Genomic DNA, 23,598 nt, shown 5'->3' with positions numbered 1-23,598 from the left:
CAAAACATCTAGGCCCGGTTTCATAGACTAGGCTTAGCCTAAACCAGGACTATGCCTTAGTTAATTTAGGCTATTTAAGTCGCTTTTATTAAAATGCCTTAGAAGAAACCATTACTGATGTGCATCTTGAGACAAAACAATGGCACTGAAATATTTTAAGATTTTAAGATATGTCAGTTATTTTCAGTTTAGATAGCTCAAAAATCATTTTAGTCTGGGACTAGTTTTACGCCTAGTCTGTGAAACCAGGGCATGCATTTTTAGAGAGAGCTTCCTTAGATTTTAACCAAAGGTCAATTCGAGAAGCTGATCCGGCAGAAAATAGGCACTAAACACACTATAGAAATAAATAAATGAAATAACTTCAGAAAATTAATTCTGGCTAACTTAATAGTTCCCCTTCTTGAACATTGTTTATAACTCAGGACAGGCTTTAGTTGGCTGGTACTGAATGTGTGGGTTAAGATTACTCACAGCACCAGAGAGGCCTGTCTGTTGGATCCGTACCGCCTTGTGTCATAACAAACTACCACATGCTTCTGTGGTGTAGTCTAGTTTTTTGTAGTGAGTATACTCTGATTTCCCCCCAGCCTACTCACCCGTCTCACATCGACAACCCATGAGCACCACCACACTCACGGATGCACAGGGTACGCCTCTATATGTCATCAAGAGCATTCTGAAAGATTCTTTGCAAGCCAGATTTCAATAGGCAACGACAGCTGGGAGGACAAGCTGGTTTTGTTAAGCACGGGCTAACTCAGCCAGTTAAGAGTTTCATTTCGCAGTAAAGCCTAAAGCACAGGTTTGATCAGCTGGAAATTTTCTATGCACATTTGTTATCCATGTAAAAACACACGAGGAACGAATCTTTCTCTACCATCACCGTACCCTTGAGATGACACCTAACCTTGAGATATTTTGAAGAGATTGTGTATGAACGTGACCTCGCAGTATTTGTCATCACCATGAAAACGTAACTTAACTGATCACTGTAGAAGATAAAAGCTTATAAGTGACCCAGCTTTGTAAATCACAGTTGGCTTTTTTTTTAGATTTACAAAACAAAATAAAACTCAAAGAAAGGTCAGAAAAGCAAACAACAAATGTTTTTAGAAATAAGCTTATTTTTTTATTGTATTCCAATCCTTGAATGAATTTGATTCAGTTTCCAGGGATTCATGTAATATACAAATACCACACACATTTATAAAAATGACTTTTCACTGAAATTGTTCTTAAAGCGTAAAGTGCATATCTCAGACATGTTCTGTAATTTTTAGTATGTGTTTTAAATCTTTACCAGATATCAATACATCGTAATCAATATTGATCAATAAAACATCGACGAACAAATAGTGCAAGTAAATTCCAACCAGTAGCCACAGAAGGGCTTCATATATATGTACACACAAACCTTTAAGCACCTTTATTGTACACGGCTATTGAAACATGTCTTTGCATTTTGCACACCAACATAACAATGTAAAATGTCTTGTCAAGTGCAGCATCGGTTTATCTTTATTTACCCCTAACATTTACAATACATCACCTCTTATTTTCTTAGAAAATTGTTAGACTGATATTTTGCTCGTGGGTGCTTTAAAAGTAAAAACGAGAACTGCTGATCGCTTTAAAAGTAAGTCACAGTTCTTCGGGGGAAAATATGGGATTTCTCTCCCAAAAACCGTTTGATTATGAAATGATTTTAAATGCAATAGGATTGATTTCTACACGATACTGCATTGACACATTCTCCCTTTTGAAAACACATCCTCTCTCTGATAAACCACAACACAAATGTGTTAGTGTCTTTATAAAACATCTTAGTAAAATATAGCCAAGGCTTATTTAAATATGCATAAATAGCACGAAAATATTTTCTTGTTTCAGTTTAAACAACGCTGAATTACAATAGCCATTCACAAACGCTTTTATCAAAGTGGTGAACATTTTTTCCCGTTTCAACTTCCTGTACACAAGCATGAAGCACCTCTTTAAAATGACATCTTATATGTGTAAAAGACACAAAGATGAAAAGGGTCAAAAAGTCTTTCAAGTTTGACACATCTTTGGGTGTTTTACGATTGAATAATTACGACAATGAACTCTTCCATCGTAGGATTTTAAAAGACCATTTATTTTCATTGCTTGATTTTAATCAATGGCCAATTTCAGGTCCTGATGCTTAAAGTTAAACAGCAGTATTTTCATGTCATATAAATAAAATCATGAAAATAAAAATATTTTATTTTCGTTGTAATATCAACTGCAGGTGGATTTGACATCTCATGTTTGGCTTTAAAAAACTTAATGCACATCATTTTGCCTGAGATTTTGTTTTCAGATTAACAAATTCTTTTTTGTTCATGGTAACTTGCTTTTTCGTGTATTTTGCATAGAGGATCAACAAAGTGTTGTAATTTCCTTTTTTAGAATCAAATAGCGGGAACAGATTTACTCTGATCTTAAATAAAAGTAGTTCGGATGCAAACCTAAGAGCTCGTAGCTTATTTCAGCAGGACTTATTTTTCTCTTCAATACCTGATTTAACACCTGTCCATTCTTGCATTTAAGTTTCACGCACGGTTTGCACGCAACAGTCAATGAGCGCATCACACTTGGTTTCATTTTCATTTCTTAGCAAAACGGTGAAGCATCAAACACATCCAAGATATTAACAAATCGTAAAAAGTATTTAAAATCCCTGTCATCCCATTGGAAGCTGACATCCGAAACAAAAATAAGTCTCTTATTTTAAACATCACACCGTTTTCTCCGTCCGAGAAAGTTTGTAAAGATTCGTAACATCCAACGCGGGCAGCTGTGTCGCGTGAGGCAGACAGTGTTCCTGCCGTCCTTTAACCCGAGAGCCAATCAGAGCTCGGGTGTTAACGGCCAGCTCTACAAAGTCACTTCGCAGCTTCAGGAATGGGCGGGGCGCGGCGGTCCAGTCTCACGGCCCAGGGGTCAGAGGTGGCGCTGTAGAAGGGTGGGTGAGGCAGAACGTCCTCGGTTGCCACGGCGAAAGCGAAAATCCCCCGTTTCCTGTCCACATCCTCTGAGATGAACTTCCTGTCCGTCAAACTCTCCCGGCTGTTACCGCTGCCATCTACATCCTCCATCGCTTGCCCGCCCGGTGGGTTCTGTCGTTCAGCCAGCAACGGGGGGACCCGCATGGTCCTGTCCCCCTGAAGGGCATTGGGGTCTGGAGGGAAGAGGAAGTTGGTGGAGCGCCAGGCGGAGGGTTTTCGGCCACGTCGCGGGCGCGAGACGCGGCAGCTCTGGCGTTTGATGTGTCTGTGCAGGTGGTCGGAGCGCGTGAAGCTCTTGTAGCAGTGCTCGCATTGATACGGCCGCACGCCTGTATGAATGCGCAGGTGGTTCTTCAGGTCATAGTTGTGAACGAACTTTGAGTTACAGTGCAGGCAGATGTAAGGCCTCTCGCCCGTGTGCTTGCGCATGTGAATCTTCAGCTTGTCTTGCCTGGAAAAGAAAAGAGATTAAACATGGGGTTTGAGGTTGGTCCACAGATAAGACTTGCCAGCATTTCTCACACGAGAAAATCCCTGTAAAACCTCAAAACACACACACACACGTCTTCTCCAGTCGTACATGCAAGCAGAAACACACACAGGTGCACGCTTTCGAACTTGAAAAGCAAACCGCTGCAGCTTGCTCAACTGTAGACGACAGAACGGTAGCAAGAAAAACAATGAAAATCGAAACGAACAAAAGGGAGTTTTTCAGGATCGAGCAGTTCTGTTATGTGGTATCCAGATGAGTTATCCAGAAGCCTTTTGTTCTGTTTCTCGCTCATTGAAATTTCATTCCTCTACAGAGCGTTGGAGGCCAGAAGCGAAATGTAGGTCTTATATTAACATTACTGCACGTTGGCTTTTCTTACAGTGTGGTAACCTCATGCGGGCTTCGACCGCAGTGATGCAGAATGTGTTTCGCAGCGGCTTCGACCTTATGATGCTGCTCTAGTTTTCAATGTTGTAATTTTTTTGTGCAGCTTCAAAGAGTTGAATCATTCTAGAAATAAGCTTGAGGAAAGTTTGCCGTTTTCTATGACAACACCGATGCTTCACACAACCTCATAAATCTGTCATTAAAACAATCTTAGCCTTTCATCAATTTCTTTTCTATGAGAGATGACCACTTCAGCACTTTAAGCATGCAGGTGTTATTTGAGTTTGTTTTGCGAAACTTGCAACCCTCGTCATATTGAAATTAGCCTAAATGTAAGAAGTACACCCCCTGACCCTAAAGCATGAAGTTTGCGACACTCAACTCAACCCGACTCACCTGGTGAAGCGGACCTCGCAGATGGTACACATGTAGGGTTTCTCTCCCGTGTGCGTTCTCATGTGTCGTGGTAGCTTTCCCGCTCCTTGTATGACCTTGTTACAGATCGGGCACTGCTGTGACGCCTTGGGCTTCATCTTTCTCTCCTCCTCCAGCTGCCACGGTGGAAACAGCGTTCCCAAGTGGGAGGCAGAGAGAAAACTCAGGTAGGACCGTAGGTCTGCGCCGTCTTTGATCTGACCGAGGGCAGGGTCAGAGGTCACGCCCAGTCCTGGACTCATGAAGTCTTTAAAGAAGTCTCTGTGAATGGCCGGATTTAGAGGCTCGTCCTTCTGCTCTTCCTTGATGACTTCTTTCTTGAAGGCGAGGTCCAACGGCCCGTTTTCCAGCGAGGCACTAGGGAACGGGTGAGGGGGATTCCGTGGTTCCACCAGCTGAGAGTAGCTTGGGAATTCTGCGGCCCACATGGGAGGGTAGAAGCCTGGAAGGAGAGGTGAGAAGCCAGCCCCTCTCTCAAGGCCTGGCACTTTCGGGTAGAGACCCTCCTGGAGCAGGGACTCGATCGAGAAGTCCTTCAGTGCCCGGCTCTCTAATCCCTCCGGCACTCTGGGTTTTTCAGCCTGTTGGGACTCTGGGGTGTTCCTGTGATGAGGTTCGTGGTCGTCCTGATCTAGGTTTACCCCCTTTTGCGAACTGCAGGGTGGGCTGGCTCCTGTCCTCTCTTCCCAACCATCCTGGTTTTTGGACAAGCTCTCCTGTGGGGATTTCTCGCTGTTGTGGTCGCCGTCTTTCGACTCATTCTCCACTTCCTCCTCTTCGTCCTCGTCTTCCTCATCATCCCCCTCGAACTCCTCCCCGTCCATCTCTCCCTCTGCGGCCGCGTCCCCTCCGCCTCCTCCCGTGTCCATGATTTCCAGACAGACGTTTATGATGCAGGGGATTTCCAGCAGCCTCGCAGCGCCTAGGATCTCCTTGACGTTCGAAGCCGTCACCGTCAGCGTGGACGTGTAAGCGAACTCTAAAATGGCCGTCAGCGATTCTGGAGCCACGAAGTCCAGTTCGTAGACGGCGTGTTGGTTCGAGTCCCTGCCGGTACCGGTGGCCACGGTAAAGAGTTTTTTGAAGTACTGGCTGCAGGCGGCCAGGACGGAGCGATGGGTGCGGTACTCTTGGTCTCTGACGACTAGGATGACATCACAGAGCAACCCGTCTCGTCGCTGCTCGTTGAGACTGCACAGGACGTCATTGCTGTGGTTTGGGAAAGGGATTCCGATCAGGTCCTCGTCTGTGTGTGCCATGCTCTCTGAGAAATCTGTGGAAAGAAAGACAGGTGAAAAATCTGTCAGAGATGCGGGACAGTGAGTCCTGTAAATGCATAGAGTGGGTTTGAATTTTGATGAAATTAACCCTTTAGTCTCCTGTCTTTTTCACTTTTTATAAAGTCATGAACACAATTAAATAGTTTTAAAGGAGTAGTTCACCCAAATATGAAAATCTATTCCCCCTAATGCCATCTCAAATGTAAATGACTTTGTTTCTTCAGTCAAACACAAACAAACAACTTAAAATGCCGTTGTTTTAGGCCGTTACAGTATTTTAGCCCAATTTTTGTTTGTGTTCTGGGATGGCATGAGGTTTAATTATGAGAGAATCTTCATATTTCGTGAACTGTTTCTCATTACCATTTCACGCAGGATGTAGTTTTGCGAAAGTGTTTTTCCACGTACACGAATATGTGTTTGCATTCTGCGGTCAATCAGATAATTAATGACTCCTACAGAGCATGCAAGGACGGTCTCTCGATGTGACTCTTTCTGATTATTATCAGACAGCCGCTCCACTGATTTCTGCTTCCCGTGGCAAACACCGATCGTTGCCAGCCCGTTTGTGTCGTGGCTTTGAGAGATAGTGAATAAAATCTGATCTTTTGCATTGTGAGAAAAGCTGACGCTTATCTTTGTCACGTTCGGAAAGAAGACAAGACAGGAAGACAAAAGGGGTCAGGCTCTAGTTTCTGCTCTCGGCGGGGGAAAAAAGCACCAGGGCCTGAGCAAGCGTAACCCACCGCCTCCAGTGCTGCGTGAGAGATTTCAACCATTAGTTTACTTGTATTTAATGGCGTGGAGTCATTTTAGGTTGTAGTTTGAAGTTTAGTTTGAAGTGGTTGAGACTCACTTTCCTCTCTTCCTAAAACGATGATAAATTTGAAAAGCTGCATTTTTCTGTAGGTGTGGACAGCCACTCTTCATTCAGAGGGTTTTAACTACAGGCCTACGTGAATGAGACTGAAATGTACCTGCGGATTCCCTGAAATGTAATGTTTACAGTGACCTTTTTAAGAGGCATTTTGGCAGCACTGTCCTTCATTCATGGCTATGAATAGAGTTTAATCTCAGTGTTTCTCATCCTCGTGGTCAAATGTGGAGAGATGCTTTCATATGTCTCGCTACCGCTGGAGCTGTTGACCGGCTTCCAATGGTCCAAATAAAACTACCGGTATTTCCACAAACATTTAAAATGTATCATTTATTTCGTACGTCGTCTTTCTTCATCTATTATAATATTGAGCTCACCAATCAACATTTTAATGTCCGCTGTTGCTAGGAGACGGTTGCTATAATTACCGCCTGAACGTATAGCCTAGTAACGTGAAGCGCATCTTTAAATGAAGAACCGCATGAACTAAACTATATAAATATAACGAATAATTCCATCACCTAAAGAGAGGAAATTGACCAGAGGAAAACATCAAACATTCGTCGTCCACGTGTTGCTAACACACAAACGGTTAATGGTTTAATTGAAAAATTGGAGCACAGTGTGGACAAAAAAGAAAAATGAAGAGCGCAGGATGAGATCTCGTCCGCAGAAGTTCCCTGACAGGTCGCGCCCCACCCTGGGAAAGCCAGCCAAGTTAAATAGACGCTTGGAGCTAAAAACAACAGCAGAGGGAGAGAGAGAGAGAGGGAGAGAGAGAGAGGAAAAGAAGGAAGAGAGAGAGAGACGGAGAGATCTCCCACCCACCCACAAACACTCACTCCTATAATTACATTGTGCGTGTGTCCATATACGCTAGACACCAGAAAACCTCATTTAGACAAATTACAGACATTTTTCTAGATTATTTAAGCATCTATTTGTGTTTTTAGGGACGTTCATCGGCAGGGTGTTGTTGCGTGTGAACTCTCCGACGGCCGTTTCAAATGTCCTGTTTGAGGTTGAAGGATGCTGTGAGATAATCGGAGGATCTGAGAACAGCGTTCAGCTTTTGTTCTGATGTCTGCACTAATCTACACAGTTAGTGGAAAGAAGCGTCTAACCGTCGTATGAAATACCCACGCACAAGTTTTTGCCCTTTTGCCCGACACTCATTTCATCAGAGAGATACGTGTATTTCCAACGCGTGTAGAATTTATTTCATGCAATATTTTCGTTTTCTTGAAGTTGCTTTGAAAAACGTGCACGTTAACCAAAGCACCACAGAAATAAAATCTAAGAGACTTGTTCTTACTGACTGCCAAAATGAACAGTCCAACAGGCTCTTTGCGTCACAAACAAATAACGCATTTGCCGTTCATTGGACTTGAGTCTGAATAAGTCGAATCTTTTTACAAAATCTTTTGAAAAACGTACATTTGTATGAGACTAGGAAAACGTAAATGAATGAACAAAAATCAGTGGGTGAAATCTCCCGTTAAATGTGTTTGAGAATAACCTTGTTTGATATTTTTCCTGCCTCTTCATACATTGCTAGATCTGAGTTCGACATCAATCACAATGTGTCATGTTTCAAAACATAAATGACACAAAGTAAAAACCCAAACTACCCCCTCGCTTCTTTGATCTTTTCAAATAACACACACCTATGGTCTTTAACCTAAATCCATACACACACAGATACGCTTTGATGAACCTCAGAACTGGAACAAAGATTACTTAAGGTCTTTGCACATACAGTCCGAAATTTTCGTATGCGTTTTTTCGTATTTGGTGCTGGTTTGTACGGTGTCTCTGGATTGTCAAAACGCCTCTCTAAATGCTTGCTACGGATGCGAAAAACGCAGGAAACCGAACCCGGTCCGAATCTTTTACCACGGACGAAAATATCGGAGGCATTGTGTAAATGTGAATGATTATTTTTTAACGTGCGGAAATTTCGGACTCAATGTGCGATGGCCTTTATTCTCAAATCTAAAGCTACCAAGGAGGAGAGAACGCACGCGTTTCATTCTCCGCCGTCTTGCACTGATGCAAAGATGACCAACTCTCGATAAACACTAAAACGTTATTTCATCATGGCCTCTTTAGGGAGGCAGGGTTAGAGTCCAAGACAGGAGCGAGCGTCAGGGCGAAACGACTCACGGCCACTCAGACTGCTGGTAAATTGGCTAAATCCAGTGGTGGGTTGGCGGGTCCTGAGGGAGATCATTTAGCGGCCTCACCTGCAGGGGCACCTGTAGGTTTTACTCTATTAGTGCTTCGCCGAGACGGTTTACAGTCAGACCTGCCTCCCTCAGCGACGGCCTGATCATCCACCAATAGAAAGCTCTGAATTTCAATACGCTTCCTTTCTGTCTTATAGCGGAGGAGAAAAAAGATGACACAGCCGATTTATTTATAAGACATAACAAGTGACGATTTACTGTAGAAACAGCATTTTGTCAATTTCTCATAATTATAATACTTAATAGAAAATGATTTGAGATTACAGGGAATGTTTAGACTAAGAGACGCTGAGCAGTCACAGCATCTTAATCACAAATTAAAAATTCACTGGTCCAAGTCTGTGGTCTGCAGTCAGTTAACAGGAAAATAAAACCAGTGTGTCTGGAAAATGTTCATTTTAAAGTTCATCTACAGTAATTCTGACCCAAATATTTGCTGCTTTCCGCTCATACGCTGATTCACACAACAACAGAATACCATAAACGTCAATGTTGCTTTAACAGACTCGTTAGAATCGCACACACGGTTGTGTAACGTCTGTCGTAATGCCTCTGTTTGCTAAATATATGAAGCAAGATGTACAGACACCTGCATCGCATGCTTCACCTGTTACAAACAGTAATTTACACCTGTTTTTAATCTGCGTTCAGCCCCTTTAAACACACACCAACACACACCAACGAACCTGTCTTTATGACGGTGTTTTAAAACCCACACCTCTCTTACCGTGTTGCTCTCTGAAACGGTTCTATGAAATATTCATCCCAACTTTTAGTACTCACGTAGGCAACGCAAGTTTTGTTTCCCATTTCACACGTGACGCAGTTGTGCATTATGTAGGCCTGTGAAAACGTGAACGCACAAATCACATTGAATGATTTATTCCACGTGGAAACAAATCGATTACAAATCGGTTCTTTTTTCGTGAAATTGGGTCGTACAGTAATTCAAGATTTTTTGACTTTGTGACCTTAATTAACCTTGGTGAGAATCATCAACTTTTCCGTGATTTCCGTTATATAAAGTATCACACAAAGATGCAAAGCCGTTTGTAAATATATAGAGATTTACAAAATCAAATAAAACACGATTATATCGAGTCGGGTTAAAATGTTACTGCTTTATGTAAATGAATAGTTTTAAAACTGCAAGTTCAACGTTACACAACATAAAGCTGTTGTGAATAAAATAAATGCTTAAATAAGTAAATAAATACTAAAATATATATATATACATAATGCGATATTTGTTGTTTAGAACTTAGTTTAGGAGTATACAGAAAAAAAGAATTACCAAAAACAGGATTTAAGTAGAAAACTGGGTGCTTTGATTTTCAGCGTCACTGTACAGTTCACAAAAGTAAAAGAAGAAAAATCTTTTTTTTAAACTCGCAATGTTTTGAAATCCCACATTTACACGTTCTGGTTTCACGCACAGAAGAGACGTTATTATCTAGTCTCATTTGTATTGTCATAAATTGTTTGTGTTAGTTTGGGCCAAAACTCATTTTCTGGAGACGACATGTAAAGAACGGCCCAAATAATTACATGAGTCATCAAATGACTGCCCACAGACGTGCTGTTCTATACCTGACACACAAACAAACAAACACAGACCGCCGCAAATAAACATTAGAAACAGTCGGACGTGATCTACACTTCACGCCTGGACTCTAACATACACACACGCAGACAACCGTGCGTCCTGCACACTTTCTCAATGAGTTCCACTTTAATGCACTCACCCGTCCGGATCCTCAGGTGTGTGTTAGTGTGTGCGTGATTTATTCCAAGTGTCGTCTCAAATCCGAGTCTGTCTCGTCAGTTTGAGGGACATTGAGACGTCTGTCCATGCTGTCTGCCCGAGTCTGTCCTCTCCATTCACAAAAACACACACACACAGCCGAGCATCCAACTACAAGTCCAAAACAGCGGCACACGAGGGGAGACTGAGAGGTTTGTGTGGAAACTGACAGGAAGGGGGAGAGAGAGAGAGAGAGAGAGAGAGAGAGAGAGAGGAGGTGGATCTACTCTAGAGCAACCGTACAGAGATGTAGTTTTTATAGCTGGGTGGGAAGCTCGGGATAATAATACCCATCCTCCTCCACAACACAGTTTAAGCTCAGTATGTAATAAAGCCCATGGTGCACAAACCCTCTGATTTGGGGTCAGACTAAATGAATTTTTAGTTTTATTCGTGAAGGATTTGCAACTTCAACTTAGGGACAAATGGCCGGAGAGGTAATTTAAATAGAGAGTAAAGTACCGGCGCTATTTATGTGTGTGCAGCTGAATTCAGAAGTCCAGTTGGAGACGTCGGTTTTGTTCACATACGAGCATACTAACAATAAGACATCTGTGTTGATGTTTATCATAAATGCGGCCTAAAAATGTAAACGCAAACTTTTCATGAAAATGTATTTTGATGTTTATGTTACATTTAGTGTACAATATGTTCAGACACTTTAAATGGTAAACGTTAAGTAAATGTTTCAAGCGTTTTGTTACATTGTATAAACATTGTAGCTGTGATTATATTTGACACACGACCTCATTATGAGTGTGACATCAAGTTAACATCTTAACATTGCAATGCACTTGACTTTATTTTACTCCATCACAGTGTTGAAACATTTTTACCAAAACATTTAATCAAAAAATAACGGCTGCAGAAACCATTTTTATTTCCATGATGATAACAAGATGCCTTAAACATGCAACACAATGAGGTAATGTGATAAAACGGTGCATTACAGTTTCACTTACAATATAAATATATTTATTTATTTTCACAATGTGCATTGTTCCAAAGCAGCTTTACAGGAGCAAATAAGAAAAACACAAGATCAGTTGAGTAAAGGCTGAAATACACTACAAGACTTCTGCTCAGATTTTGCCCAGTCTGGTCTTGTTGCAGAAAGTCTGTGCAAGTCTGCAGATTAGATCAATTAGTGTGTTTCTATCTGAAACTTTCAAAAAGTCTGCAAGTGTATGATGTCTAGTTAAAAAAAATCTGTTCATATTTTAAAAGTCTTGTAGTGTGTTCCAGCCATAAGATGCCGTTTAGTTTTCTGTATGCTGTACACAAAAATAATGAATGCGAAAAATGAAAATCACCTCCGAGAGATCAAATGCTTAAACGTACGATCAGTTGGCCTTTAAGGAACATGTTTTATGATTTAACATGCGTACCGATCGATGGCAATATTAGCACACACTACTTAGGGCTCTGTGTGTGTGTAAAAAGAGAGCGAGGGAGCGTGTTTGCTTTAAACGTGTCGTGTTAAAGTCAAACTCAAACTCTCTCTCTGGTTTGTGTTTGTTGGCTCCGTTACATTTTCCCACTGTGTCTGTCTCTTTAAATCATGACTCGACGCTTTTAACGGAGCCGCAAACATGGACAGGATTTCCTAAATTACATGAAGAATCCACCTAGTTATGTAATTCATCACAGATTCATGGTGACCTTCTTTCCAACAGCACCGTTCTACTAAGACGGGTAAAATACATCCATTCACAGCAGTTAAACAAGCTTTAAGGTGAAAACAAAAAGTTTGAGAGGTGGGAAAATTTATTATGAACACAGTTGTCTACTGTTAAGATTAACACACACCCGCGCACACACACACGCGCACACACACACATGTTGGGTTTCCATGTTTTATGGGGACATTCCATAGACACAATGGTTTTTATACTGTACAAACTGTATCTCATATTCCCTACCCCTAACCCTAACAATCACACACAACTGTCTGCTCTTTTACATTTTCACAAAAGTTCATTCTGTATGATTTATAAGCTTGTTTCCTCATGGGGACAAAAAGATGTCCCCACAAGGACAAGGGTTTTGGATATTGCCATCTTTGTGGGGACATTTTGTCCCCATACCGTAGGGTTTACCCTTTCCACACACACACACACTCTCTCACACACTTACATCTTATTAGTTATAGGTATTCTTCTCAGTCAGTTGTCATAGAAACCTCAGACAGGTAACTCCACAGGTCCCTTAAAACAGATTCTTATATTAGTCACATTAAACACAGAGTCTGTGTCACTGAATGTCATGTTTGAATCGGTAAAGAATCTTTATCGGTGATGTTCTTGAGATCAGATTTCTGATGTTTTCTGCTTTCTTTAAAACACTTGAACATTGATGGATTTTAAATGACTAGAGAGTAATAACGTCTGGACCTCAAACTGGTTCTTGATGAAATAATTTCTGGGGGTTTTACAGGCTCTGCTTTGTAAAATCATCTCATTCTCTGTGAAAGGGCTCTTGTCTGTGATTTGGGACGCGCCGCACAGATGCATTCTGGGTGTGGGGGATGTACTGCTCCAGGGTGTGGGCTTGTGGGAAAACATTGTGTCATCTCTGCCCACTTGCAGACAAGCCCACCGACTAGGGTGGGAATCGGTTGTCCAAGGACATTCATACACACACACACACATGTCTGGTTTATTATCTCCGTGGGGACAGTCCATAGGCGTAATGTTTTTATACTGTACAAACTGTATATTCTATCCCCTAACCCTATCCCTAACCCTAAAGATCATAGAACACTTTTTGCATTTTTAGATTTGTAAAAAATAAGCTTTTTTGGACGACATGAGTCCCCATGTGTTGGTGTGCATTCAGGTTTATGTCCCCACCGATAAAAACAAGGTCACACACACACACACACCTGTGTTTTTGTCTTGGTCTGTGTAATACAAATGAGGGACGACCATCAGTACCGAAGCTCCAGATCTCTGGAGTCTCAAATGTGATTCATTCATTATGAGAATTCATCTCAACACAACTATATTTCAGTCTTGATCAGTACTTTTGTCTCGTTTTCCAGTGGAACGTATCTAAACACATTATATTAAAACCAAACAGTATACGTCTTTCTTACTTCATTTTGCATACATTTCTTCAGTTATTTGCACTAGAAAAACTAATACTAATACTGATAAGGGCTGAACTATAATAAAGAAAAAAGCCATAACTTTCTAGATAATATGCTACGGTGTGTTCAAAGTTTGAACAATCTGAACTAGTTTAAAAACGACAAAACTCACCCACGTGATTCACATTCTTTCAGCGAGAAGAAAGCATCTCTACAACTTCGGCCCTAATAGAGATGGAGAAATGTAAATGTGCCAAAAACAGGCCGTCGTTTTGAATCGAGTGTTAGTGACTGTTGCGGTTTGGATGGTGTTTTGCTGCCCGACTGGTTACAGTGAAGACGAGGACCTGTGCATGACGACCGAGACAGCAAGACAGAGTGAAACTTTAAAAGTTTTGCAGTATTTTTATTCTATGCACTGACTTAAAAACACAAGATGCAGAGCCAAAAACTTGCGCATTTATCGTAATGTAATAAAAAATAGTTTTTCAGAAAAACCCATCACAGAATTCTGAATGAACTTTTATGATAAGTTCTTGTGATAATCAATATCAAATAGAGTCTGCACTTATTTTAAAAATCGATCATTCTGATGCGGTATGAAGGCGACGAATCGGTGAAGGAGTGACCACAATGCACGTCCCTCATTTGTATGTCATTCATACAAATAACTAATGGTGCATAAAACACACGTGTTTGTGACAGATGGAGTGTGTGTGTGTGTGTGTGTAAGGGTGTGTGTTTTTGAGATGCTGCTCCTGTGTGTGGAGGATTGTGAGGGGGAGGCTGGCCGTGTGTGCGTGAGTGTGTGTGTGTGTGTGTGTGTGTGTGTGCGTGCGTGTGTGTGTGTGTGTGTGTGTGTGTGATTATGACTAGCCTCTGTCTGCCCTCGGGCCCTCTGGCTCTACCTAATTAAAACCAACCAGGCTGCAGGGCACAGGAGACACATGTCTGTCAAACACACACACACACACAGGTTATCTTACTGATCACTTACACACTGTGATACTGTATATGTGCATGTTTGTGATACACACACGTGTGGTCAAACTTTAAGACACATGTAATAGCACCTCTCGGCTCTCTGGAGTTTAATTCTGTCTTAACTCTTATTAACACCTCTCTGGTATAACAGACTCTGATTGGTCTGATAAAGTTTACTCACAATTATTCTACAGTTGTTTTTTTTGTACAGTCAGTCACAAATGATATAAAACGTCATTGTGATGATAAAATCTACTTAAAACCATTGTGAGAGTGAACTAATTAATGATCATTGTTTATTTTATTGCAATTTTTTAGAAGTAATAAGCCAGGGTATTTTAAGGCCAGACACACCAGTTTACGGTGGTAAAATCACTGACTGGCTCTCGTGTGCTTCATGCTTTCAAAAATTCCTTCAGTGTGATGCAAGACCTGATCACCTGTCCGGGTTTGTTTTTCAATCATGACAGGTAGTTTGTGCATTATCCCTCACTTATCTGCTCAAGTGTGAAAGTCTATGAAATGACCTCGTTAATATATTGGAACAAACTTGGGGCCGGGGTGTGTGTGTGTGATGTAGGGCTCGTGTGTGTGTGTGTGATAAAGGGCTCAGGTGTCTGTGTGTGTGTGTGTGTGTTCATGTTTGTATATCCCGGTGGGGACCTAAACCTGAATGCACACCAACACATGTGGATTTGTGTCACTGTGGGGACCAAAATTGAGGTCCTCATGGGCACAAAAGCTAATAAATTGTACAGAACAATATTTTTAAAAAATCTAAAAATGCAAAAAGTGTTCTATGATCTTTAGGGTTAGGGATAGGGGATAGAATATACAGTTTGTACAGTATAACAACATTACGCCTATGGACTGTCCCCACGGAGATAGTAAACCAGACATGTGTGTGTGTGTGTGTGCGTGTGTGTGTGTGTGCGTGTGTGTGTGTGTGTGTGTGTGTGCGTGTGTGTGTGTGTGTGTGTGTGTGTGTGTGTGTGTGATGAAGGGTTTAGGATGTGTGATGTAGGGCTGGGGTGGGTGGATCAATGTGTCCTTATTTAAAACGGAGAGAGTGAGGGAATGAATGCCCACACACTCATGTTTCTCTTTCTGTCTTTCTCTCCCTACACCCCCTGTGCCTCTCCTCTCACATCAGTGGGTGGACCCAGTTTCAAAACCAAAATCTTACAGTAACATTACAAAACGGCCGCTTTCCTTACGTGTGCTTCATTGATGTTTATACGTGTGTTGTGGTGTCGCCCTCAATAACGTGTGTGATCGTTGCAATTCTTCTTGAACATGTCTGTTCTTCAGTTTCAGTTATTTACCCATAAAGAGAGAGAGAGAGAGTCGGGGAGTTGCCACTGGTTACAGTGACGGTTCTCACACAGGAAACACCTACAGGAGTTTAGATGTTCCCCAATCAGCTGCTCTCATAACACACTCACTTTTCATACAGTAAACCAGCGAAAATCATTTAAAGTCAAACCAGCGAGCCGCAGAGCGTTGGGCTGAAATCTAACACAGCTCAGGGTTTAACGAGTAAACCAGAGAAGAGTCGAATGAGAAACTCTGTGGTAGGCAGTACAAAGACACACAGTCATAGTGTAATACAGTAAAGTTACACAACAACAGAGTCTTGTAAAGTTTACAGTTTAAAACAGTTTACTACAGTTATGGTGTATAAACAGTACTGTAGGTATATAATATAGTTCACGAGAGAATATCCAGTAATATTCGCTTGTAGACTAAAATAACCTTGTAAAGTTTTGCAATAGTATATAATATAGTTTTTCAGGGATAGTTCACCCAAAAATAAAATTCTGTCATTTATTTGTCCTCATGTTGCTTAAAATCTGTGGAACACAAAAAGAAGATATTTTGAGAAATGTCTCAGTGGTTTTATGTTTATACAATGGAAGTCAACGGTGTTCAGTGTTGTGTGATTATCAACATTTTCCAAAATATCAACTTTTGTGTTCCGCACTAGTAGTAAATCATACAGGGTTTCGACATGAAATGAGGATGAGTAAATGATGAAAGAATTGTCATTTTTGGGTGAACTGTCCCTTTAAGTGTGTTAATTAAAGTGTGTTAAAGTTGGATTATAGATGACCATTAGAAAGGATTAAACATATTTGGTTGAGTTTCAGTGTAACAGATTTGGGATGTAGAAAAAGCCAAAAATAAATACATCAAAAGTTAGATGAAATAAACAGTGAAAGCTTTGACTGATTAATTTCTTGTTTCTGAGGGCGATTAATCATGTGACCAGAAGTGGGAGAGGGTTAAAAAAACACTTGTTGAATTCTTTCGACCGGAGAGGATATAAATAGTAGTTTAGCTCACTCGCTGTGACTATAGTGATGAACATTATAACTTTATTAAATGACATGTGACCTGGTGAATTGCTATTAAACATTTGCACGTGATATGGTCTTCACAGACACGTAATTGGGTGAACATACAGCGTTAAGCATTCATCTATTAAGAGAGAGTTTAAGGTGTTTTGTTCAGAGATGCTGACCTCAGAAAACACATTTCATGTCTTCAGCAGAAGAGAGATAATCACGGGTTACCAGGGAGAGTTAAACTCGTTCACTTTCTCTCTTTACCGGTGAAGGTGAGGTAAGGACATTCTATAGGGGCTTGACAGATGAGATTTACCTAAATTATCACACACACCCCTCGACCAACACACACACACACACACACGTCTGTCTTCAGCACACACACCCCTAGACCAATACACACACACACAAACTTTCTTCACCAACCCACGGATGCTTTTATGAAGATTAGAGGAACGGGAAGAGCATTGAGGGACAATGTGTGTGAATCCTTAAACTTTCTTTTTGTGATGTGAACAACTCTTAAAATATGATTGCTTCATCGCACACGCACACACACACACACACACACACACACACACACGATATACATATAATGACTTTTACACTGTACAAACTGTATATTTAATCCCTTAATTTTTTAATAAACATCGTTTAGTTTGTCCAGGTAAAACCAAAAAGTTAAAACTGGTAAACAACTGACAGTCTTGCCAACTGTGAAACTGAGTTAAATTGTTTCTTCTGATGCCCATTTTGGAATAAAAAAAATGAAGACTTCTCTTAAAATACCTCACAAAAGTGCTATATTTTATTTAGCTTTTTTTTTAAATCGTCTTAAAAATATCTGAATAAATGAGTTAAATTAATATAAACACATGTATTGTTTTAAAATTAAGGTTAAATTATTTTACAAAAAAAATAAGTAAATGGATCCGAATTTGAAGTAACAAGAATTTTATAACCTTTGTCTAATCATGAAATAGAGCAGCTAGTTGTATTTTTAACAGTAGCTCAAAAGGTCACGGGTTTGATTTCCAGGGAACGTGCATTCTGATCGAATGTATACAGTAGCTTGAATGCACAGTAAATCACTTTGAATAAGATCGTCTGCCAAATGCATTAATAAAGTAAAGTAAAAAATTAATCCAGCCAATCCGAGCACTGCAAACACCCCTCCTCAAGCCAAACATCTACCGTTCGTCTGCTGCACAAAAGTACGTAGCAACTAACCAAACGTATCTACATTCAACTACATAACTACAAAATGCAATAAAAGTTCCTTGTACACACGAAATTGTGTATGTTTTCAGTAAATCTGCAGCAATGATCTAGAACTGCACGGAGAACCCGATCATTGTCCTCTTCACCCGGTTCCCACACCCTCCTGCGGAGAGCCCGCGGTGTGCAGCTCACTCTCAAATGTTTGAGAACACGCCAATGTAAAAGTATCCACGGTGTAACAAAAGAGCGCTTCGGATCAGGTTCAACATTGATAAACCTTGTGCCGGTGACTCAACAGACAAAGGCGTGGCACGTATCCCAGCATAACCCCACTCGCTCTCGTTGCGTTCTCCTTCAAGTGTAAAAGAGTGACATGAGTTTGTGTGTCATCTCGCACAGGTCAAGCACATCCCATAGATTTGAAAGAAGTTGCTTGGCATTGAAAGGAAATCTGGTCGCCTCATGGAATGTCAGGGCCGCAATTAAAACCAATGAATAATTAATGGTGACGGTCATCTGCCCATTCACCTGATATATGGTGTCCCTGACCACTCCGAGCAAACCTCTCTCTCTCTCTCTCTCTCTCTTTTAATGAAAAGTGTATACTGTATTTACACGCGCAATTTTTTTCCACAGTTTAATATTTTATCATTCATGACGTCTGGATTCATTCTCCACTCAGATAAAGTGATAAAGAGTCTTTCGTATTATAATAAAATCTAAAAATCTTATTTAGTGTAAACATTTACATCTGTTCATTCAGCCGACGCTTTTCTCAAAACTGACTTACAAATGACAATTAACAGAATACAAATTCAGTTTTAATCTCAAATATATATTTTTTAAAAGATTGTGATATAGTAAGATTTATTGTAAAGAAATAGATTTTTTGATGCACATAGACACGGAACGATAAACTTTTTTATAAACTATTTTGCGACATGACCTATGAAAAAAAGCAAATGTCAATTCACGTTATTTAGTCCGGAGCATCACAGACAACTAAAAACAAGCACGAATATATTTTGCAAACTAATTTTACATTCTTCCCCTAAAATTGTACTCGTTTTTTTTCTAAAGTAGCTTCCTAATTCATAAAGTTGGCCGCAGGATTCGCTGGTCTTACCTGCAGCCCGATTTCTCTTAAATGCGTGTTGGGTTGCAGGGAAACACTGGGGCGATGCAGCGATAGCATCAGACCCCCGTCCCTGACCTGTCATCTCATTTTACTCCATTAGACTTTCTAATTAAAGAGACGCTGAGAATGAGGAGGTGGGGGGGTCCCACAGTTTTCAAGAAGTATTCAGAGGCACAGACGTGCCAAAAGAAACCGTTTCCACTCACGCAAGCGGTGATGGAGCAGTAAGACAGACAGACAGTGACAGAGAGCGAGAGAGACAGTCGTGGTTTCTGACCTTTAGGTGTTGCAGAGGGAGCCGCGTCTCAGACAGAAGTCTCGTCGAGTCAGGAAACTGCTATCCTCCAGCTCAAACATGTGAAAGTGAACGCAGACGAGAGAGAGAGTGCGAGCGACGGGGAGAAAGATAAGGAGAGGAGTTTTGCACACAAGGTGTGTCGTGAATCAGAGAGAGAGCAAGAGGGAGAGAGACTAAACAACAGTTCACACCCACCCACCCCTCCCTCCAAACCAGAAGTATTTGGCAGCCGGCCGCACGTGTCCACCTGACGTGCACCTCTCTCTCACACACACACCCTTGCGGCGTACCTGAGTGTATAGGCATGTCATGCACTTATATCAACATGCTCTTAAACACTTGTTTTGCAATGTAAATCCTAAATATGCAGAAAACACTCATCACACACGCTTGTTTTGTACACACACACACACATGCATTTCCCGTTGTAGCCTGCTTCTTGTATAGCTCTCAATGCTAAATCTATATTTAATATATCATTAATCACAGTCCTTTAGAAACCGTGTGTGTGTTCATGCATGCTGTACGTGAATTAGCGTCGATAAAGCTAATGCGTTTGACTGAGACATGAAAGAAGTCTTTTAATTCTTATCGTGGCCGAGTTCCCAGCATTCACTATCCGCGCTGCTATCGTATTAAACCCAGGGAGGGGTTCGAGCTCCATTAATACCCACCTAAAGAAGGGAGTGGGCATGTTTCTGTAAGTCTCATGAGTAAGGTGTTTGTGAACGCAGGCGTGCGCCGCACAGATAATGACACAATGCATCGGGCAAACAGAGCCGAGCGCTTTACCGTGTCATTGGCGCTGTGTAATCGCCATCATTTACACATCAAGATTAATACTTGTTTGCCCGGCTCAATGCGTTCCTATGCACTTCGATAGCTGGGTTTTAATTCACGGATTCATTAATCAAGAGATGTCGTGGTCTTTTGAATAAAAGCGAATCGAAATCGGTTACGTGGGTTTGATAAAGAGGGGCTGATGGAATCCATTGTCACGAATGTCAAAATAACACACTAACGTAAGTTCGTTTCACACAGTATATATACACACTGTTAAATACAGCTGTACGCAACTTATGTTGAATACGTTTGAAATAATTCATTCATATGAGATCAAGAAATATTTCCGTCTGTCTTTCACTGATGTTGGTTCTAATGCTTCAGAAGTGAGTGACGCACACGAGTCGAGGTCGTTCCTCTGTCTGTTCTCTCTTTGAGATCACAGAATGTCAGAAATGAGACCGAGCCATAGATGAGATCTCATGGTGTCAGCTGAAACTGCAAACACCAACCACTTCCTGCAGTGTGTGTGTGTGTGTGTGTGTGTGTGTGTCTTTCCCTCTGCAATACGTATGTGGCAAACACCTTCATCCTGGTCACACACACACACACACACGCACGCAGGCACACGCGCGCACACACACACACACACACACACACACACACACACACACACATGTTTTATGGGGACATTCCATAGGCTTGCATTGATTTTATATCAGGCTTATGATATATTCTACCCCCTAACCTTATCCCAACACCTAAACCTAATAATCACACAAACCTTTCTGCATTTTTTAATTTTCAATAAGTAATATTCTGTATGATTTATAAGCTGTTTTCCCTTATGGGGACACACTGTCAAAATCTACTGGTCTTACTATCATTGTGGGGACATTAGGTCCCCACTCAGTGATGAATACCAGTACACAAACACACTTCAGGTTCAAATGTCATTGGATGTTAGAGTTCAAATGTATTGTTTTAGCTCATCTACAGAAGATCTCAATAATTGACCTCAGTTACTATGAGGTCACAAAACGGCACGTATAACCATTTTACGAGATTATTAAAAAAAAGTTTAAACTATATTTAGATGAAGTAAGTAATGTCACACTGCAGGTCACTACAGGACGTTTCATGAGACAATAATCAAAGTCATATCTCAAAATCACTGAGGTAAAACACGTGTGTGTGTGTGTGTGTGTGTGTGTGTGGTTATGGTTAAGGGTCAACCTCCTGCAAATGTGTAAAGATTCTGTACAGTGTAGACCAGTGGTTCTCAAACTTTTTCGTTGTAAGGCCCCCTTTGTTTTAAGTGCATCGCTTTGCGGGCCCCCATATAAAGACGTGTAATCTTAAACTTAGAATTTTAATTAAACCAAAAACATTCAGTTATACAATGCTGGAACCTCAATTCTTTTGGTTGGTGGTGTCATTTTTCTGATGTTTGATTGCATAAAATCTATGATAAATTTCTATATTTCATAAAATGCCACAACATCTGTGGCCCCCCTGGATCCATCTTGGGGCCCCCCAGTTTGAGAACCACTGGTGTAGACACACCCTGACACACTCACACATGCACTCAGACCCACCCACCCAACTTTCCCACGAATTCAAGCTTTCTGCTTAAAAAAAGGAATGCGTGCACAGTGGAGAGTGAGATCACACTGGAAATCTAAGATTCAAAAACTGTGTTTTAACATGGAGATCAAGTTTAAAACACCACAAAATTTACAGAAGTATTTCTCGGTTATAATCAGACTTTTGTTAAAATGTTGAACATGTTTGTTGGAGCCGATAGCCTCGTGGGCAGTGCTCCGACACGTGGCGTGGTTGTGCATCGGGCGACCCGGGTTCGATTCCCGTCTCGTGGTCCTTTCCCGATCCCACCCCCTTCTCTCTTCCACTTCGCTTCCTGTCCTCTCTCTCACTAAAACTGTACAAATAATTTGGCAAAACGCCAAATACATATCTTTAAAAAATATATATAAATATATTGAACATGTTAAGTTCTTTGTACACAAGGTCACATGTTCTCGTTGCCATTGAAGCACACCAGGAGTTCTCTAGAACGCTGTGAGATCACACCGAGATAACATGGACCTTAAGGTACTGCACAGTCTCAACAGTACTCAAAATGCAATGACTGTCATGCATATTGTAAAAAAATAAAAAACAACATTTTACCAGTGTTCTCAGATATTTAAACTGTATACTTTATATTTTTAAGAGGCCTAAAATGCCTGTCCTGCGTTCATGTAGTGAGATCAGGGCTGTGCGAGACAGATAGGATTTTTTTTTAAACATGCAACGCAGGAACATTTTGATTAAAGTCCCAGTGAAATAAAAAATGACGATTCTTATTTCTTAATGAAATATTGCAGCGTTTATAGTAAATAGCTTATCAACGTGGGTCATTATCTTTTTAAAATTCATGTACCCTCATAATCTTAAGTTAAAATCTGAAAATGCACTTCCGCCCTGAATTGACGATACATCTCAAATGATGTAAGTTAGACGGCTTGGGCGGAGCATCCGTTAACTCCTCCCCTTCAGCTGTCAGTCTGCTGCAAGTTTCATTACAAAATGCAACGGCTGTTTTTATACATACAATCAAATCGCAGTGAAAAACGCAAGCCACGGCCAATCATTTTCTCCTATGAAATTCCTTTTCACTCGAAAATGCGTCAGAATACAGAACCGACCGCAACTTCCGGTTCACGGGGACTTTAAATTCTTACAATTATTTTTTTAAGTAAATGTGTCGAATTTAGTCTTAAGGGGTATAGTAGAGTAATACTAGTAATTCCAAGAAAGTGTGTGTGTGTGTCAGAGAAATACAATGCTCTGTTAGTGGTTGTCACTGGAAGCTACACCCCTGGAGTGGTCTGACTGGTTCACGCCAACCACCCCTCGCTCGCTCGCTCTCTCTCTCTCTCTCTCTCTGGTCTCGCAACCCACTGCATGAGAGGACAAGGAAAGGAATGTTATCCAACCACACATTCATACATATTACCTCACCCTCTCTCTCTCTCTCTCTCGCCCTCTCCCGAGATATTGCTGCCAGTCCGGAATGTTTTTCTTAGCCTCTCCTACACACTTTACACACACACACATCCCTCTCCTCTCACTTTTATCCCATCCTCTCTCTCTCTCTCTCTCTCTCTCA

General features: G+C 41.1%; 1 protein-coding gene across 2 annotated transcripts; it reads right to left on the bottom strand.

Annotated features, from left to right (window-relative positions):
* Positions 1-1,128: 1,128 nt before the first annotated feature.
* Positions 1,129-19,776, bottom strand: LOC130570123 (zinc finger and BTB domain-containing protein 7C). Of its 2 annotated transcripts, none has more exons than XM_057360272.1 (3): positions 19,620-19,776; positions 4,312-5,623; positions 1,129-3,486 (listed from the first exon to the last, which is right to left on the bottom strand). In XM_057360272.1, the coding sequence occupies exons 2-3, from the start codon at positions 5,607-5,609 to the stop codon at positions 2,913-2,915; spliced, it is 1,872 nt and encodes a 623-aa protein (XP_057216255.1). In that variant the 5' UTR covers positions 5,610-5,623; positions 19,620-19,776; the 3' UTR covers positions 1,129-2,912. The 2 variants fall into 2 exon arrangements, with proteins under 2 accessions (XP_057216255.1, XP_057216256.1); XM_057360273.1 differs by lacking the exon at positions 19,620-19,776 and adding an exon at positions 10,502-10,967.
* Between the last annotated feature and the right edge of the window lie 3,822 nt (positions 19,777-23,598).

Source organism: Triplophysa rosa, linkage group LG19, assembly GCF_024868665.1.
Source record: "Triplophysa rosa linkage group LG19, Trosa_1v2, whole genome shotgun sequence".
NCBI classification, from domain to species: Eukaryota; Metazoa; Chordata; class Actinopteri; order Cypriniformes; family Nemacheilidae; genus Triplophysa; species Triplophysa rosa.
Note: the sequence above shows the minus strand (reverse complement) of the source record. Positions and strands in the feature narration are given on the sequence as shown.

What these genes read in the sequence shown, in the direction of transcription:
- LOC130570123 (XM_057360272.1), bottom strand. Translation starts at nt 5,609, where the DNA reads ATGGCACACACAGACGAGGACCTGATCGGAATCCCTTTCCCAAACCAC. An exon ending in TGCGAGGTCCGCTTCACCAG is followed by an intron (nt 3,487 to 4,311) that starts GTGAGTCGGGTT and finishes TTTCTTTTCCAG; the next exon opens with GCAAGACAAGCTGAAGATTC.